General features: G+C 43.9%; 1 protein-coding gene across 4 annotated transcripts in view; it reads left to right on the forward strand.

Annotated features, from left to right (window-relative positions):
- The window catches only part of wdfy4 (WDFY family member 4), a 67,844-nt gene that overhangs the window by 5,891 nt on the left and 42,633 nt on the right, over positions 1-19,320 (forward strand). For 2 of the 4 annotated variants that reach the window (XM_069188851.1, XM_069188852.1), the window contains 21 exons: positions 821-930; positions 1,797-1,919; positions 2,399-2,588; positions 3,665-3,854; positions 5,481-5,641; positions 7,073-7,531; positions 7,717-7,818; positions 8,189-8,379; positions 10,678-11,285; positions 12,056-12,146; positions 12,579-12,793; positions 13,308-13,408; positions 13,688-13,892; positions 14,717-14,793; positions 15,037-15,255; positions 15,651-15,829; positions 16,263-16,503; positions 16,820-16,968; positions 17,208-17,319; positions 17,929-18,119; positions 18,675-18,827. In XM_069188851.1, the coding sequence (XP_069044952.1) occupies positions 821-930; positions 1,797-1,919; positions 2,399-2,588; positions 3,665-3,854; positions 5,481-5,641; positions 7,073-7,531; positions 7,717-7,818; positions 8,189-8,379; positions 10,678-11,285; positions 12,056-12,146; positions 12,579-12,793; positions 13,308-13,408; positions 13,688-13,892; positions 14,717-14,793; positions 15,037-15,255; positions 15,651-15,829; positions 16,263-16,503; positions 16,820-16,968; positions 17,208-17,319; positions 17,929-18,119; positions 18,675-18,827 (4,067 nt within the window). Of the gene's footprint in view, positions 1-820; positions 931-1,796; positions 1,920-2,398; positions 2,589-3,664; positions 3,855-5,480; positions 5,642-7,072; positions 7,532-7,716; positions 7,819-8,188; positions 8,380-10,677; positions 11,286-12,055; positions 12,147-12,578; positions 12,794-13,307; positions 13,409-13,687; positions 13,893-14,716; positions 14,794-15,036; positions 15,256-15,650; positions 15,830-16,262; positions 16,504-16,819; positions 16,969-17,207; positions 17,320-17,928; positions 18,120-18,674; positions 18,828-19,320 lie in introns of those variants that run through there. The other 2 variants (XM_069188853.1, XM_069188854.1) reach the window with 2 other exon arrangements.

The following is a 19,320-nucleotide window of genomic DNA, read 5'->3' on the forward strand; positions in this document are numbered from 1 at the left end:
CATCTCTGTCAGCCAGAGGCCTCTATCATTACCTGAAATGTTTTCTGTAAAGTGTCGTGAAGAGTCAGGTGTTGTTGAGAAGACAACCTTGTCGCTTTTCGGCTGTGGTGCCCCGCTAACATCAGCTGCTGAGCAAGATCTAAGCAGCACCGACGTGGCTGGGTTTCTCATTACGGCTGCTATATTAGGGTGCCTGTGGGTTGAGGTACTTTCCTCTGTAGGGAACTAGTGGAGTTCTGTTTTGAGTAATGAAATTGTGTCTGCTTTTCCACAGTTCCATCAGGATAAACTATGGTTATGCTGTTTTGCAATATGAAATGTAAAAGGTTTTGCATACATTTTTCCTATATGTGTTTTTTCTCATTTTCCTTTAAGGTCTAATTCCCACACCATCATGCAACTGTAAGCTTTTTGAAACAACAGGTATAAATTGTCAGGCAGAAAAACCCTTGGCAAAGAAGTGGACAGTTGAATTTATACATCCTGTTCTTTGGCTGTATGAGACCTGATGGCTTCACTTTGATAAACCACTTTCCTTGTGGAGATCTGGACCTGGGGTGCCTGCTGTGCATCGTTCGCATGTTCTCACTGAGTTTCCCTGAATTTACTCTCAATGCGTGATTCTTCTACAGCATCCAGACATGCTGGCTAGGTTGCTGTTCCTGTGTGCTGTGTGTGTGCCCTGTCATCAGCTAGCGTCCGGTCAAGGGTGGATCCCTGCCTTGCTCACCAAAAATACATTCCTGTTGATATTAACGTCTGAGCTCGCTGCACTTAGCTGTATTTGTGACGCTGCTGCTGGTTGGTGTGTTTTAAACAGAGGAAGCGCGCCTTGCGGTGGAACAATTCTTTCAGTGGAAAGAAGAAGTGAGAAGCAACAGAGGATGGCTCTTGCTGAAGTCCATCAGTTTCTTGTGCAGTGTGGATTCAGTGAGTTAACCACAGTATACGTTCGTCTTGGTAAAATTAATTTATTCAATCAAAGTTCTCGCTGATGGGTAGGGCCATGTTGAAGGTGTGGATAAAACCTTAGTGACTTCGTGAAATAACGAATTTAACTAATGAGTTAAATATACAACCCTGGACTGACGTGTTCTTGTTATTAATTACAAATCCATGAAACATATCAATAATTAATTCAATAATGTGTATTTTTATTGTTTTTCATCTTTAAGGATCCCAGAGTGCTTTACATGCTGTATAGGAGGAGACCTATTTTGTGCAGATCAGATATCTTATGGACAAGTGAGAAATCGCTTGAATGAAGAGGGAAATGTAGGGAGGCCAGTTTGAGTAGGACCACAGAGGAATTTTCAATCAGGACTCCAAAAACATTCATGGCATCTTTACTGGCAGAGTAGTGTGGATCTTGGTTTAACATCTGAGCTGAAGGAAGCTCCCGTCTAAAGCACAGTGCCTCCTGTCACCATACTGGGACAGTGGTTTGTAAATACTGGTCTGCAGGGACATGCTGGTCCACCACCACCCCTTACAGCAGCAACCTAGGTCCCTCAGAGCGGTGTCAGGACTGATCAGTGTTGCTAAGCTGCTAAGATCTGACAAAATTACGCTCCAAGGTGGTAACACTCTCTAATTTATTACCTGTAGGAAGTTGTCAGGACTGCTGTTTTGCTTTGATAGGTATTGCAGTGTGTTTAGGGGTCAGAGTATGCACAAATACTCTATTTATTAGCAAATTCTCCTATAATGTTCCCTGCTATTAGCAGGTTTCCAACAAAAAGCACTTGTACTCTATTCAACATGACAGTCTCTTGCCTGTGTGAATTGTTTTGTAGGAGTCCCTTGCAGCCATCATCCACAGCGGGCTACCATCTGCTCTTATCAAATGCTTGTATCTGTTTGTGTCCTTGCCTGGCGAAGAAGTGGCCCACTCTTCTTTCCAGGAAGTGTTCATTCAGGTAATCAGGGCATTTGTTTCATTTCAATTAATCAATTTGAATTAAATTAATTAGATATGAATGCATTAAAACCTCAGTGACTAGTGTGAGTGGTTTGCAGGGCATTCAGTGGCCTCTGCACAGTGAATAATCCATGACATATCCTGGAAGAGCTAGTAAGCTTTGTTTTGTACTAATTATAGTTAATTAGGCTGGACAGGCACCAACAGTACTACAACAGACAGTGGTATGTAATAAAGTTGTAGTTTCCCTGCTGTTTTCAATTAGATGTCAGAGGTCCATGAACACAATGATATGTTTTAGATCAAAATGAATGGGAGATCAGTAAGTATACTAATGTATACTAATTACTGTATACTACAATCTTCATTTTTTTCCTCTTTTGGTAAAGATTCACTCCGAGGAAAAAAAAACGCAGGTCAATAACTGTATGTAGTTTTAGGAGTGGTGGAAGACGTCCTCGCTGTCTGATCTTTCAGATAACCTCGTCACTGTGTGGGCACAAGCCATGTGTGGAGGAAGTGGTGGAGAGCTGTGAGCTGCACTGCCTAATTATAGCCCTGACGTCCCTGTGGGACCAGTGCAGCCCTTCCTGGAGACGCCAGGCGTCTCTGGTGCTGAGAGTCCTGTCGGGGGCTGGCTCTCCGAACACGGCCGCAGCTCTGAGAGGTGAACACAGCTTTCCGCTTACCCCTACTGCAGACATGTACAGTATCGGCGCCCGGATCGCTGACGCTATATTCCGGGAAGTATGAGTGTTTGAGAGCATACAAGAAGTATACTTTAAGAAACACAAATTATTCAACTTAATCAGATAGTGAGTGCTGTTATTTCAGATAGATTGTGCAGTTGTTCAATATTAAAGGTCAATACTGGTGTCCGATCCAGGGTGTAGTTCTTACTTGCTCCCCGTGCTGTGAAAGGGCTCCTGGTTGTGATCCCTACCTTCTGATCAGGAATGGATGGAGGGATGGAAGAGTGGATTGACAGATGAATGGATGGAAGAGAGGATGGGTGGATGATGCCAGAGATGCCCTTATCATGGAGCTGATTTCAATATGAATTCATATGTCCAATATCACAAATGCTTTGTTCTTATTTGTGTAGATTCTTTCCATTACTAGGCAAACACAGTACATTTATCAGACATTCTTTATGTCTATATTCAAGATATTTTTTCGAATGCATTTTTATCAGTAATAACCCAATAAAGCTGCCCATCCACCACAATTACTGGTGCTGACAACAGTGCTTGTGTCACACTCAGCCCAGTAATAGTGATTAATCCCCTTCAGAATGCATAGTCCATGGCCACACACCAGAGGAACCCTGGGCTATCGCAGGAGGCTTGTGTTCCAAGCATTCGTGCAAAACTTCATTCTCTTTATGTGAATTATCCATCGATTCATTGTAATTCACATGACATTGATTATTCAGTGGTCACAGCAACTGCTTTCCTTAAAGTCTTTTGAACAGCCAGGTATTTAGCATATGCCAGGACTGAGTGTCTGGGTTTCCCAATGAGGACAGGGAGGTGTTACCTCATAGACAGTGTACCATGCAACATCCTTGTCATCTTGCATATCGTAGTAAAAAAGGGGGAAAAGGGCTGGCCTCTATTTGCATTGTTACAGTATGTCTGGTGATGGCATTAGTAAAAATAAATAGCCTTAAAAATGAATAACACTTCCAGACAGTTTTTGACTTGCTCTTGCTCTTCGATTCCCTCATGGACTCTCCTTTAGCAAAGGACTGTGTGAAGATCTGCATTCAGAACCTGCAGAAGATGTTGGACCAGGTGCCAGCTCCTGTCCTGGCAGAGGTGGCTGTCGGTGTGTTCAGCTTCATCAGGGACTCTTACCCTCTCAGCCCAGCACTCCTGGAGGACTTTGAGAATAACGAGGGCTACAGGATTCTGGAGACAATACTGTCCCGGCAAGTACTGTTCATACTCATTCATGTCCCCAGACGTATTGAGTTCGAAACATTTCAGGAAATGTTTAGGGTCCTGTATGGAGTGCAAATCTATAATTCCTGTGATATCTCTGGATGTCAGTGCAATATCTGCGAATCGAGAAAGCTCAAAGCTCAAGTTTAAAGTTTATTTGCCATTTGTAACAAGTACATTGGAATTCTTAATTGCGCTTGTTCTCTCAGTGTACGGACAGGTGAAGACAGTAAACAATAAAAGCGGTAACAGAACAGTGCAAAGACAGTTCCTTCCAGTACACAATGCAAAACAAGATACAGAATTTTACAATATACAGTAGTAAACAAAAACTGTGCATTATGCAGTGCATACATGCAGAATTCAACAGTCACTGGTGGTGGCTAGTAGTCAGTCAGTTTGCAGTTAGCTACTGTATATGCTGTTTTAGATACATACCGTTTAGGGATAAAAACTGTTCCTGGACCTGGAGGTCTGTGTTTTGGTGCTGCAGTACCACTGCCAAACCTTAGAGGTGAGAACAGTTTGATCATGGGGTGGTTATCATCCTGTATTATGACACAGGCTTTGAGTTTCAAGACCAGCTCAGAGGAAACAATTGTACTGAAGGCTGAGCTGTAATCAGAAAAGAGCATCCTGACACAGGTGTCCCATCTGTCAAGGTGTTCAAGTTCAAGTGCAGGGCCAGCGAGATGGCATCATCCTCTAACCTGTTAGTTTGCAAACTGGAGCGGCTCTTGGGAGACTGGAAAAGTGCAATCGGTTCTAAGACAGTAAAGGGCAATACCGGCTGCAAGAGTTACAATCTCGTGGAAAATAAAGAATGAGACTGTTAGAAAGGAAATCATATTTTCTGCTAAATGCAGCACATTAGTTGTGATGGAGGCAGGGTGGTCTCGAAATACTCTCAACAAAGTGCTGTCATGTTCGTGCGATGCAGAACTGCCTGTGACCTTGCAACATTCCCAAGAAGATCTGTGCAGAACAGGCAAGAAGCTGCAATGTAAATATGAACTTGTGAAGTACCAACCAGAAGAAGTGCCTGTGCTTGTATCTACGCAGTCAGGTTACTGGAGCAAGCATCAGCAGTATGGCTTGAGCGGTAGAGCCGTGTACTTTAGCTTTACCCTGTTAATGATGAGCGGTGCTGGCAGTCTTCGGGCACTATCTGTGGACAGCACATGATCTGAAATAGGCTGCCAGTGGTGGCACTCAGCTGTGGGGAGAGATTGAACTCTCTCCTGATGTCTGTGAAGAGCGTTGATCTCACACAGTCTCGCAGGGCTCACAGTGGGTAACGGCATGCTACAGTATGAGGTTTTAGATATCACTGATGTCCTGAATCACTGGTTCCCCTTAAAACCAGGACTATAAGCTTGACAACGCTTTGGCTTCGTATCAGTCACAGTGCTCACTGTCAAATTAAAAGGCCTGTCCTGTGAAGAATAGGCCTCCTAGATTTGTTTTTTATTTCTACGGTGTAAAGTACAATAGCGTAGAGAGAAAATCTCCCTTCCAAGATAAACTTTAAATAAATTCAGATTTAAGCAGGTGATATTCCATGTTGCGCCACACAACAATGTTGACGTACCGATGTCTTTGCATGGTTGCAGTTGTGATGAGGGATTGAACGACAAGAATGGAAAACCTATTGAGGACCTGATGGACTTCATAGCCTCACTTACCGTCTGTGGCAAAGCTGAATTAAAAGTCGCTGTTTGTGTGAGCAATCCTCAGCCTCCGGGATTCTCATTTGATCCGCCTCTCAGCACCGGTAAGCAAGCAAACGGCACAGCTTCCTGCTCCAAAAGAATGGCATGCCTCCCAAAAGGCAGTGGGGCCCAGGGTGATGAAGTATCATTTCCTAGTCTAATAAGATTAAGAAGTACTATACTTGCTTATTATGGCTCTTCACAAAATAGCCATTTATCATTTATAGGTGCCTATGACAAGAGAAGGTGAAGCACGAGGTGTTTATTTCATTTTGCTATAATTTGATTTTAATCAGCACTGAAATTAAATCATGCTGCTTGCCCTGTATGCATATATTTCCTTTGTTGCAACAAAATCTCAGTCTCAACTGTTATATTGCTACAGTAAATTGCCTGTGCAGGCAGGCACATTGATTGTGAGAATATGATGCGATGACTTTTCATTCTGTAATGTGATTCTTCCAGCTCGTGCAGCGATAATACTGTAGGTGCAGCTTTTAGAGCTGAAGTACTTACCGTCTTGCCAAAGCCTGGCAATGTGAGGCCTGTGTATTTCGATCGGCTAATTTGTCCTACTTTCTTGGCTCTCCACTGACCTCTTCCTGTCACTTTGCTATATGATATGTTTTGAGTGTATTACCCTTTGTACAATTACACTGCACACTCTACTGCTTGTGCTGCCCTGATGAGTTTGGTTTCCCCCTGGTAAAGGCAATCCTGATACCAGTATCTATTCACTATTTCATGGAACCCATATGCTAGGAATCGTCAACCCAATCGTTTAATGGTTTAATAGAGGGGAAGAGGTGTCTTTTATTGGTGCGTGTCCATTACATCACAAATGGTGGTTTTTTTTTTCAGCCAAAAACACACTATTACATGACAGATATATGCTATTTGTACTTTCTGAATCTTTTGACTTATTTTTTAACAGTTGCAATCAATTTTAATGAACATTGTTCCTGTGTCTTTTATATTTTAAGTAAACCATCTCTTTACTTTATGTGTTGTAAATATACTGTATAAACTTCACTAAAGCATAGGAAACACAAACAACACCCAACATAAGCCATTGACCTACCTACCCTTATATGACATCAGTGATATTCCTACATTTTATACCTATGTAGTATTTATGTTTACCTTGTTTAATTATTTGTGCACTTCCCCAGTTATTACACACAAAAAGACAAGTATTTCTATTTTACAGACAAAATTCCCTTTAGCAGATTTTGTCTGTTTAATCCAAGGATATACTTTACTTGTCATGCTGGTGTCTACATACTGTAGTTTATTCTGCTAAAGCACTTACTGAAGCTGCAGCACGTGTTATTAATAAACCTGTCTACTCTTGCCTTTACATTGTGGCCTTAGGCTACCAATCTGTAAATGATGTGTCCACACAGAGTGCTGTAAATATTTAAGTTAAGTATTAAGTATTAAAATAAATTATTTTGGCTGCAAAGCTGAATTTGTTCTTTCATGTTTTCAAGGTTCCTCTTCCTCTGTGAAAAATCTCCCAGCTTTCAGGGTTCTGCAGTCGGCTTTTCTCCAATCCGAAAACCCATACATCTGCACCCAAATTCTGCATACCATTAAAAAGATCTGGACTTGGGAGAAGGCAAATTTCTTTCTTCTGGAGTGGACTCTGCAATCTCTCTCACAGCTTGCTGAATGCATTTGTTTGAAACCTCAGCAGGTTCACCCCCTGTTTTTTGAGCTAGTGGAACTTGTAGTTTTTCACTTGTCCTACATTCCTCATGAGACACTGAATAAAATCAACTGTATCTTTCGACAAAACCTCTCTCCTGGGTTTAATACAGCCATGCTGGAGTGCTTTTACAAGTTGGTGATGTACAATGGGCTGTTCAGTGACATCTTCAGTGACTCAGGGCTGCTGGAATTTCTCCTGGGTGAACTGCGGAAACAAGCTAAGATTCTGAGAAAAGCAGGTACGACAGACAGGATTGAATTGTGTCTCACTGGTTTCTTTGTTCTTCCATAAACAGTTACTGATTTGTAGTTAATTAATAGCTCCGTTCTGCAGTTTATTTGTATTAGCTTTTCTTCTGCACAGACCAATGTTTCAGCACATTCTTGGCAAAAGTATTAAAACTGAGCTGTTTTTTTACCAAAGGCACCAAGGAACTCTTGCATGAAGAGGACATTCAGAAGAACCTAACCTCTAATATGCTGAAAGTAGTAGCTGCACTGACATTACAATCTGTGAAAAACACTGGTAAGGATGATAGCATTATCTTATACTATGTGATGTACGTGTATTTATCACACCAACTAGTATGTGTTCACAATTTCATTTCTGCAATAAAGTCCTAGGAAAATTGGATTCCTTTAATAGACTGTAGACAAAAAAATTGATCATTGTAGTATTATTATTATTATTATTATTATTATTATTATTATTATTATTATTATTATTGTAGTATTTCAATGTATGATTTACTTGCAGAAATAAAACTTATGATATACTTTATGCATGTCAATATTTGACAGTACTATTTAAGAGCAAATATGTAATTTAAAGTATAAAAGTAGATTTTGCATAATCATATTTATTTTTCTTGTTGTACATATTTTACTTCTTTTAGTGTTCTTAAGAGACACTGGGATGGTTCCATATATTAAGATATTTCTTGATGATCAGCAGTTCCGGAGCTCTGCGCTGTGCATTATGGAACAGCTGTCAGCTATAAACCCAGAGGAGTATATGAGCACGGTAATCGGAAAGCTGTGCTCATCCACCGAGGGAGAGATCCTGCTGAAACACGACCTTCTGCAGGTGCCCATCACCTCTGTTCTCTTGTACAGCCTACAAAATCTTTCAGAGCATCTTTTTCTCCATGAAGTCTAATTGCACAATATCTTCTGGCCAGACCTAGGTCAAGCTCTCTGATATTGGAATGAATTCAAATGTGTGCTTAGTTTTAAGAAATCATTGAAAAGTACAGTATGTCGCAAAACAGCACGAGATACATTTTAAGATGAAGTCTCGATGCATCTGGTTGTGTGGTACTAAGTGAACTAGTTACAATGTCTTTCAAAGGTTAAACTTTTTATAATAGGGGTTTTGTCATTGCAATCGCTGCCGCACTGCCCAGAGGTGTAGGATAGGGCTTTTGTCTTGTGCTGAAGACAAAATCTGTCATACAAAGCGCTGCTTTTGTCCTTATTTAGAGCAGTTATATAACTTGAACTTGAACTTGAACTTTATTGCCATATGTAACCGGTACATGTACTTTTACAACGGAATTCTTACTTGCAGAAAGTCTCTCGATTGTTAAAAAAAGTGCAGACAGTGCATCAAGACAATATACAAACAAACAGCAGACAATGTACAAGTAAACAAGTAAGGTAAACAGTTTGAATTTAAATAACATACATGATTATTGAAGTATTGGTGTTGGTTTTTCACTTAAAATATGTTGATTGCCTGAGCCTGATTTGGAAATAATGTCCGTGTGGTTAAATATTTTCACTTCAGTAAAACAGCCTCATGTGTCTCAGGCTGCAGGAACTGCTCTGTCTTCCTCTTCCCTGAGTGAGGTTTTTCAGGGGCGCTGTGCTGTTGGAGGTTGGCTGAAGCCTTGATTTGACAGGTCTTATTTCCTGTAATCAAGGATCTCTATCACATTGGCTGAAGTTGGTAGTTTATCCAATAGTATTGCCCTGCAAGAGATCAAATGCCATTATTTTCTGCAGTGACTGTCTGAATTATAGTAAACTCATGTTGTTCAAATGAAAAATAAACAAAGTAGATTCACGTTCATGTAGTCATCTGATCAGTCAACTGATTTCCATTTAGGAGATGAAGGCATCTTGCTTTGCCCCTAAAATAGCTTAATAACTAAGCACGTGCACTAACACAGCTCTGCTCTTTATACATTTTGATCTGCTATCATAAATTGAAATGCTTTCATAAAAGCAACAGTTACTGCTATGAATTGAAAACATCTCCACTAACCAATTCAGTGTGCAAGGTCCAAAATGATGTGCAAATTCAGTTTTTATGTCTAATTTTGACAAATTGTAACACATTTAAAACATAATAAGCAAGTGAATTTATTATCTTAGCCTAAGGGAGCCTGATTGCATTACGGGCAAATTCAGATTGATTTGCTAATATATATTTAGCTGTTAACTCAGCTTCAATTTGATTACACCGGCAGTCTTGCAGTGTGACACACCAAAAATTATGAGCAATATCAGATCATGGAATGTGAAATAAATTCAATTAGGTCTAACCAAATTACTGACTTACAGTACACATCAGTTTTTATAGATTCAAGTCAGAGGAATACTAACTCACAGGCGATTAAACTGTAACTGGGTTTGAGCCAGTGGCAATCAGATTTCCTGTGACCTTTACCGAAATGTGTCAAAGCCATTCTGATTACTTCTATTGGCGCTGATTAAATTGTATTTCCCTTTATGACACATTTACCCATTTGATATATCATCATGCTAAATTGAATAACGCTAATTTAATTCTCCCGGCTCTTCACAATCCATTTCCCCAAGAAATATATTTATTTTTATGTACTGCAGAGCCTGCTTGTTTAAAATGACTCGAAAATCACCAGAATTTGATTTTAATGGCAAAGATCGAGCTCATTAAAGAGGAACGTGGAGAGTGCGGCCCTCTGCTGTGGTCTGAGGAAGGTGCTGATGGGGAGTCACGCCGGGAAGGCCTGGATTGTGAAGGGGGCTCTTGAAGCTGTGGAGACCAAAGCATTAGTCCTGCCACCTATTAATACAGCTTTGACCTTTAGTTCTATACTGTGTCTTACATATTTAGAGAATAATAGCAATTTAAGCACATCCAAGGGAAGGGGGTCTTGGGTTGGTTCCTTTTTTGCCACCACTATTCGGTGGAAATGCTCTGCAGCTTCCTTCTTTATTTCAGCCCCCCAGGCTTTTGAAGGTTTACAGAGAGAGCGTACTCGAGGCTGGGGGGGGGCAAACACACTGCACTGTTTCCGCAAATAGCCCCCCACACACGACACACAGCCTCACGGACACAGGCGCTCTAGTTTCTGTGCGCGAAGCCAAGCAGTTGCCGTTTCTTTCCCGCTCGCAGTCCCTGCTGAAGGCGCTGGAGACCCGGACGTGTTGGGCGGCCTTCCGGGCGGCGAGGGGCTTCGTCGGGCTGCTGTCCGTCGTCCTGGACATGGAGGGAGCGCTACGCCGCGAGCCCCCCAGAGCTTGGGCCGCCCTGGATCACGACAGCCTGCTGGGCCTGCTCCTCCTGACCCTGCGCGCCGTGGCCGTGGCCATCCACCTGGACCCGGCCAACAGCCACCTCTTCCAGGCCGAGGGCTACTGGGGGAGGCTGGCGGAGGCCCTGCTGCTGCTCGGCTGCTTCCAGGACGGAGGGTCGGGGGGCGCCGACGTCCGCCTCACGAGTTGGAGGGCATTTCGGGAGTTCGTGGAGGCGGCCGGGAGCTCCGGGGATCAGCTGCCGCTGTGCTTGCGCGACTGCGTGAAGCTCCTGGACTGTCTTGATCGGGTGGCCCGGGGCTCCTTCCTGTCCATGGAGCTCCCCAGCGCCCCGGAGGACACTGTGGAGAACTGCGGACATCCGAGCAGTGCAGGGCAGCCCGACGCCCCCGAGGACCCGGATCTGCTGGGGACGGGTCGACGGGCTGCCCACAGCGTGTCTTCTGTAGCTGGGGAATTTGATAACAGGTAACCTGCTGCCTTCCTTCCTCTAAACCCGCCGTCTGTCATTCCAGTTAAACAAACTCTCTGGGTCCACAAAGGTCACACTGTTGCACCAGAAAACACACGGGGATGTAATCACACAGTTAGATGCCAATCTAAAACTGATGAAACTGTGTGTCCCGGGTACGAGCTCAGAGATGGCCGGGGAGCCATGCCGGTGTGTCGTGGGTACGAGCCGGGATACAGCTGGAGAGCCATGCTGGTGTGTCTCGGGTACGAGCCGGGATACAGCTGGAGAGCCATGCTGGTGTGTCTCGGGTACGAGCTCAGAGACAGCCGGGGAGCCATGCTGGTGTGTCTCGGGTACGAGCTGGGATACAGCTGGAGAGCCATGCTGGTGTGTCTCGGGTACGAGCTGGGATACAGCTGGAGAGCCATGCTGGTGTGTCTCGGGTACGAGCTCAGAGACAGCCGGGGAGCCATGCTGGTGTGTCTCGGGTACGAGCTGGGATACAGCTGGAGAGCCATGCCGGTGTGTCTCGGGTACGAGCTGGGATACAGCTGGAGAGCCATGCTGGTGTGTCTCGGGTACGAGCTGGGATACAGCTGGAGAGCCATGCTGGTGTGTCTCGGGTACGAGCTGGGATACAGCTGGAGAGCCGTGCTGGTGTGTCTCGGGTACGAGCTGGGATACAGCTGGAGAGCCGTGCTGGTGTGTCTCGGGTACGAGCTGGGATACAGCTGGAGAGCCATGCCGGTGTGTCCCATGTACAAGCTCTGTTTGTTTCTGCTAGGTTCGCTTGGAATCAAAGAATTGTGCATCCTGGAGCAGTCCGTGTTATGATGACCCTTCTTCCAAAAATATTTAGTGTGGAAGATGTACAGGTATGTTTTTACACTCTTTCATAGCAAGTGAATGATTACTTTTTCTAGGAATTTGTAAAGCATATACCATAATGTATCTTTGCCCTTTTACAAAAAGGATATTTAACCAAATGGAGTAAATATAGTTAATTAATAGTGCCATTATTATTATATTAAATATCTGGTCATATACACCAGAGCTTTTAGCTACAAAAGTGCTGTTAGCAGCAATCTCCCATGTGTTCTTAGCTCTTTGTGTGTTCCTTTATTTTATCTCTTTATGTTGTTAGTGCGCACAGTCACAATAATCAGGATTCTGAAATGATGTAAAAGTTGTAGAAGATGAAATAGTTGTAATAAATGTCAAAGCCTATTACACTAATTTGCTTCCTCTGTAATCTTCCTGTCAGCAATGTTTGAGAAGACCTAAAGACACTTCTCTTTAATTTCCAGCTGTCAAAAGAACTCCAGTGTGCTTTAGCCGATCATGTTCAGACACTAGTGAAGCCTGAGAGAAATCGACAGATCATGTGTGAGTCTGGTCTTCTGCACACGCTCCTGAGAGACTGTCAGGCCAATCTGGACAGTACAGACGACCCCCTACACCTGCCAGTCATCAGGATCTTTGAGAAGCTGGCTTCACAGGCTATTGATCACAAGTGTTTGAGGTGAGTGCAAGGTTGCATTATAGGGTATATTTCTTTAGTTCTTTTGTATATACTCTATTCTATTCTATTGTATATAAAGTGTGGAAGTTCTCGTGCAATAAAACAAAATGTGCAGAAGATAAAGGACGTCTCTGCCACACCCAGTTAAATATAAACCTGCGTGACAAGCCCACCTTCCCAACATGCATTGCTGTGCACATCTCCTCCATCTTGTTCCCACCCTTGCCGCTGCTTCTTGGCTCATTCAACCTAGAAACCCAGCACACTGTCATCAAATCTGTACCTCAGATTTCTCTCCCTCTGAACCACACAGCACTACAGAACAAAAACAACATTTTTAAAAAGCCTCAAGGTTTTATGATGATCTCTGTATCCTTCCCAGTTAGTTGTTGCGGTTATGGTATGGCGGCAAAGGATGTACACAATTTGTTTTCTCTCACCAGGTCATTTTAATGAAATCTCTTGAATCTGTCCGGGAATCTTTGCTAGGTTGACATTTTGTTTTCTTGTTCAGGTCGTTTCTGCGCCTGGGAGACCCCTTGCAGTGTGGAGAAGGAAGTCCTTCCCCGTCTGCACAGCGGGCTGATTCACGCTCTTCCAGCTCATCTTCGCAAGGTAAGAAAACCCTGACAATCCGACAGGACTTGTCATTCTGTAACCCATATCTTCACAAGCCTAATCAATGAAATTATTAGTTCCTTTCAGTCTGTATTTCAAATTAATTGAAGTCTACATTAGGATTAGGGTCATATGTAAGTGAGACTTCTGCTGACAGATTGCAGCTGCCATGGCATTCAAAAAGCAAAAATTGAATTGAAATTCATAGCCAACCTCTGTCTGTGAAATTCGGTCTATAACGATGGTGAAAGGCTGCCTCCTTGTTTGTGCTTTCAGGGCAGGTCACGGATCAGACTGCCGGCTTGCCACACAGAAAGCTGAAGCCCAGCTTCAGTTTGCTGAGTGAGCGAGGGGGCTTGACGGTCCCTCTGCTCCGCACTGTCAGCCTCATCTCCATGACCTCCCCGCGGAACCTTCACCCCCTCCGAGTCTCGGCGTCGCCATCCTTCGTCGAGTTCGATATGAGCAGCACTGGATATGGGTAAGGGGGGCTCGCTCTTGCTCTCTGTGGTCAAGAAGTGTTAGAGACCAGCTGTCTGACAGGAACAATGGTCTTAAAAGTCAAGGCAGCGCGGCCCTGTGGACTCTAGAGAGTAGCGCATACTGAGGGGAAGAAGGTCGGTGGTCTGTGTCAACTTTTTCACTGGTCTGTTCCTAGTTTGTCAGTGGTTGTTCCCAGTTTCTCAGTGGCTTGTGCCCATTTTCTTGTAGGTTGTGTCCACTTTCTCAGTGGTCTGCGTTCGGTTGCTTGATGGTTATGTCCCATTTTTCACTGGTCTGTGCCCAGTTTCTCAGTGGCTGTGCCCGGTTTTCCAGTGGCCTGTGTCCAGTTTCTCAGTGGTCTGCTTTCAGTTGCTTGATGGTTGTGCCCAGTTTCCCAGTGGCCTGTGTTCGGTTTCTCTTGGACCTGTGTCTAGTTTTGGGCAGCTTGTTTTCACTCCTGTGGGATGAGCCGGGCAGCTCTGCAGGCCCTCAGGAGAGCACAGCCAAGGACAGCCAGCCAGCCCTGCTCTGTGACATGAGGCCTGCTGGAGTCCAGGCTGGGGCTGAGGACAGTGCTCATCTCCTTTGATCAGCCACAACAAATACGCTTAACAAACCAAACCCATCGTTTAACAACAGGTTATCATTTGCCAGAGACTTCCTGATCTGCTCTGCCAGAACTGGGTTTCCGGTGTTATATTGGCAAGTGGGCTGGAGTTGCTGTATAATCCAAGCCTCAGTCTTAGAAAAACAGTGGCATTATTGCTGCTTATGATAAGTGTATCTGTGGTGACTGATTTCTTACTCCTGTTGTTTTTGCAGATGCCTTTTCCTCCCATCGCTGGCCACAGTGAAGGGTGTGAATGCAGAAGCCATTCCAACTGGAGGGGTTGGCTCTGGTAGGATATACTGTGTGCACCTGTTCCACTAGAACCAATGGACTACAGCTTTATATCTGCATTCAGAACATGTTCTTCATGTTTCATGTGTTCCTTAAAACAGATTGAGTCATTCATACATTTATTATATTATTACACAGAGACCCATTCTGAATCATTGTGCAGGTATCAATATCTCGTAAAGCCTTCGATGGGTTTGACGAAATAAGGGTGGTGCTGTATTTGTTTCCTTTTCCATTTCAGAGTGCCGGGGCTTTCCTCCATCTGCCGGTCTGTCTTTCTCCTCCTGGTTTCTGATCAGCAAGTTCAGCTCCTCGTGCGACACACATCCTCTCCGCCTCCTCACTGTCGTGCGCCACATGTCCAGAGTCGCCCTGCACTTCGTCTGCCTCTCCATCAGCATCTCCGCAACAGATGGCTGCTTAGTGATCTCTACAGAAGAGGAAGCATTTCAGTTCCTAGGTGAAATAGCTTTCAGTAGTGGATGTGAAACTATTTTTTCTTATACAGTGTGTGACCTCAGGCCTGTTTGACTTTCACTTGTTGTTTTGCATCCCCTAACGATCACCCTAGCACTGCTTTAGAGACAATTACCTTGGCACTCCTGGCTTCTTCCTTGTATAACCTGACGCCTGACACATGACACCAGGCTTTACACAACTGTACCACTAAAGAGAGATTGCGCTGCTCTTGTGAACAAGCTGTTTTTTCATCTGATCACTCACTTGTACAGGAAATGAATTCACATAGACAGGCCCACTTTTGACATCCACCCTTCAAGGCATGCATGCTGCACACTCTGCAGTTTCGCAGTCTCTGTCAGTGCGTGCCTGAGGTACTCTCTGTGCGTGTTTCAGATATGATGGAGCCGGAAGCTCAAGGCTCAAGCTCTTTACCAGCCTCAGTTCGCTTCAGATGTTCCAAGCAGCTGATCCCTGGACAGTGGCATCACCTCACCGTTGTCATTGCCAAGGATGTGAAAAAAACCTGCAAAGTCATGGCCTACTTGAATGGCAAACTAATAGGAGCAGAGAAGGTACCCTATATCACACACACGCATACTATATTAACCTGTTATCACACACATACTGCATATACCTGTTATCACGCACATGTACTACGGTATGTACTGTATACCTATGATGGCACACACATACTATATAGATCCACTATCACACACATGTACGATATAGACCCATTATTACACACACGTACTATATTAACCTATTATCACATGCACACCGTGTACAGTATGTAGTTCCCAGCCACAGCAAAACTTATCTGTAACCCCTAAAAGAATTGACTGCTGGTGATGCTGAAAAATAGTCTCGCCATTTGTTGTATCAGTTTTCACATCCGAAAATACATTTTACTTTCAAATCCTTAACACGTAGGACAATATTCACAACCCGTTGTCGAAACGGACCTCCGCCTCTCCGGGCTGAAAGAGCCGCCTCTCCCCCTGGCAGATGCGGTACATCCAGCCGTTCCCCGGACAGAGCGGCGCCATGGACCCCGCCGCGGCCGTGGACGTGTGCGGGATCATAGGCACCCCGCCCCGATGGGCGCGGCCCGCCTCCTTGGTCTGGCGGCTCGGCCCCACGTGGCTGCTGGAGGAGGCGGTGTCACCCGAGGCCGCGGCCCTCGTCTACAAACTGGGGCCGGGCTACCTGGGCAACTTTCAGGCCCTCATTCCCCAGGGTGTGTTCCGTAAGTAGGGCGGTTGCTGAAGTTAACGTCTTTGTCTTTCAGGTGGGGAGCTGCGTCAGCATGCGTAGGCTGCAAAGGAACAAGTAATAGGTTTATTCCATGCTGAAAAAAAGCATTCACACCCGAAGAAGGCTCCGCGGCAGAGACGTTGTGTTTTCTTTCTTCTTTTTTTTCAGCGTGGAATAAACCTATTACTCGTATCTTTGTCCTTCTTAATTTTGGGACTTGTGTGAAGTGCATTGGGATTATTCTTCCTCATCATGTGGGATTATGTAAGTAGCTTCTCATTAACTAACCCCCCGTGTTCATTTTTTAGGGGTTGATCGCCCGGACCTGCCGCCTTTCCGAATTGTCGCAGAGGAACGGATTTCTTTCGGCATCAATCCAGCAGTGTCCACCGTCACCGCTGTCACAGAAATCAGGGACCTTTACAATGAAGTCGACAGCCGACTGATCGCCGAGCAGGTTTTTTCCCGCTTTTTGTCCTTGTCATTCGAAAAAAAAACAGAAAGCACACAATTGCATCTGAAAGACGCTGTCCGGCTCCCATCTTCTTCTTTTTGTGTAAAATTCAGTCCTCTGAAACCATCTTTTGACACATGTAATGAAAGGTTACAGAGGCTTGCTTAAATCTTGCATTCGTTATCAGTCCTAGCCAGTTCATGCCTGTTTTCCCTGTGTCTGCCCCTCTGTGTTTATTTAAGATGGGGCTTGTGTCACGCGACAGCTCAACTCCAGTTTACCTGGCCAAAAATATTGCTCAGCACCTTTCAGGATCTGCCCGGACCATCGGCGCAGCTCTGGTGGGAGATATCGGTACTGAAGCTTCTCCTGTCGAATATGTGTTTCTTTGTTGTTTTTATGAATTAGGACACTCACAAGAAAGAAGGTATTCGGATTTTTTATTACAGCACAGAGTCAGCAGAGAAAATTATAATATTAGCATTACAGAAATACAGCTATAGGATGGAAATGGCTTTGGGAATACCTTAAACTACGATATAAACATTTACATGCTACAGTAGACATCAGTAATTCAGTGCTCAATGAATACCAACTCAGTGTACCTGCAAGGATTACGTTACTGTTCAATGTCCAATAACCTATATTGTCTCTACACTATTTTAGTTCTTTTTGTGTGGCACTAGTCTCATTGTCATTTTATTCATATATGCATTTGACCTTATTGTACACAAATGATTGTTTCTCGCATGTGCTCTTAATGTGAATTTTTTATTTCGTAAGTCACCATTGAGAAGGGTGTCCAGTAGTAAGGATAGTATTATTAGTAGTAGCAGTAGCTGTAGTTGTTCTTCACTGTCCAAATATGTATCAAGCTGCTTAGTCACTCATAGCTCTTTCTCTCTTGTACTCGGAGGCCTTTCGTATTCTCAGAGTCGGATGACCTGTTGTTGTTGTCTGCAGGAGTAAGGACATTTGTGTCGAAGAGTGCAGCCAGCAGTTTACAGTACATCGGGGGGCCTGCGGTGATCCTCAGCCTGGTCGCCATGGCGTCAGACGACAGCTCCATGTACGCAGCTGTGAAAGTCCTCCTTTCCGTCCTGAGCACCAGCTCCAGCTTCGAGAAGGAAATGATTCGAGTACAGGGCTACAGGGTAATGCGGATTCTAAAAATGAATGATTTTGTATTGCTCTCTACCACACAGTAGGTGAATTATTAAAAATGATGGCCAGGAGGTCTCCATTGCCAGGAGGTCTAGTTAAGTTACAGACGGTTGGACTGGCCATCAAAGGCTACAGTTGTGTGAAATGTAACATATAGGAAAAAAGCACTGTGGACCTGGCACACAGGTAGTGCAAACAACGCAACAGTCATGATGAATTTCACTGCTTTTCTCCGTTTGGCTGTTAGGATTAGGGATAGGGTTTAGCCTAGTGGTAGGGATAGGGTAAGAATGGCTGTTGGAGTAGGGATAGAGTGTGGGTTAGTGGTAAGGATAGGGTTAGGGTTAGAATGGGTGTGTTAGGGTTAGAGATAGAGTTAGGGTTAGGATGGTTGATGGAGGTTAGTGTTACTTTGGTTGTTAGTGAAAAGTTGGTCTCACTGAATCCCAGGACACTTCCTGATCAATAACAAAGATTACCTTTTTTGGGGGTTGAAATTCACACATGAAGTGAACATGCTCCAACTTTTTGCTCCATCTTCCCAGCTGCTGGCGTTCCTGCTGAAGATGAAGTGTCATCTGATAAGCCGCAGGGTTTTCCAGCTGGTCCTGTCCATAGTGGGAACCATGGAGCTGGGCTGCGGCTCAGTGTCAGTGCAGAACCTCTGTGCCTTTGAGGGGATCCTCTGTGATTTTGAGGTACAGTACATCGTCTTCTAAACGCAGCTCTTTTGAGTGAAGGTGTGCATTTATAGCCCACTTGAAACAATTTATATTGACAGAATCAGTTTAAATGTGTGATTCTTGCTTCAAGTGCTATCAGAATTCGAATTGTTTTTTATTTATACTAAATTGAGTGTAGCATTAGGATTCAAAACTGGATTTAGATCATTGTTCACATGTGCATTTATCTTCTTGAGCTCTCAGTCACTTTAGTTAAAATGTGAAAAATTAAGAAATTAATTTAGGGAATTCACCAGAAAAACAAATAGTGAGTATAACATTTTCTTAAAGAATATTCCACATCACTGGTGAAATGGGAAAAGAAGATTAACAGTACCACAGAATTAAGAAACGTATGTGTTTATGATACACAGTGTAAGATGCTGTTCAGTATTTTTAATGAAGCTTTAAATTGTTCAGAAATAAAAATACATGTATTTATCTTTAGCTTCCACTGTTCACTACAGTA

This window comes from Lepisosteus oculatus, chromosome 4 (genome assembly GCF_040954835.1).
Source record: "Lepisosteus oculatus isolate fLepOcu1 chromosome 4, fLepOcu1.hap2, whole genome shotgun sequence".
NCBI classification, from domain to species: domain Eukaryota; kingdom Metazoa; phylum Chordata; class Actinopteri; order Semionotiformes; family Lepisosteidae; genus Lepisosteus; species Lepisosteus oculatus.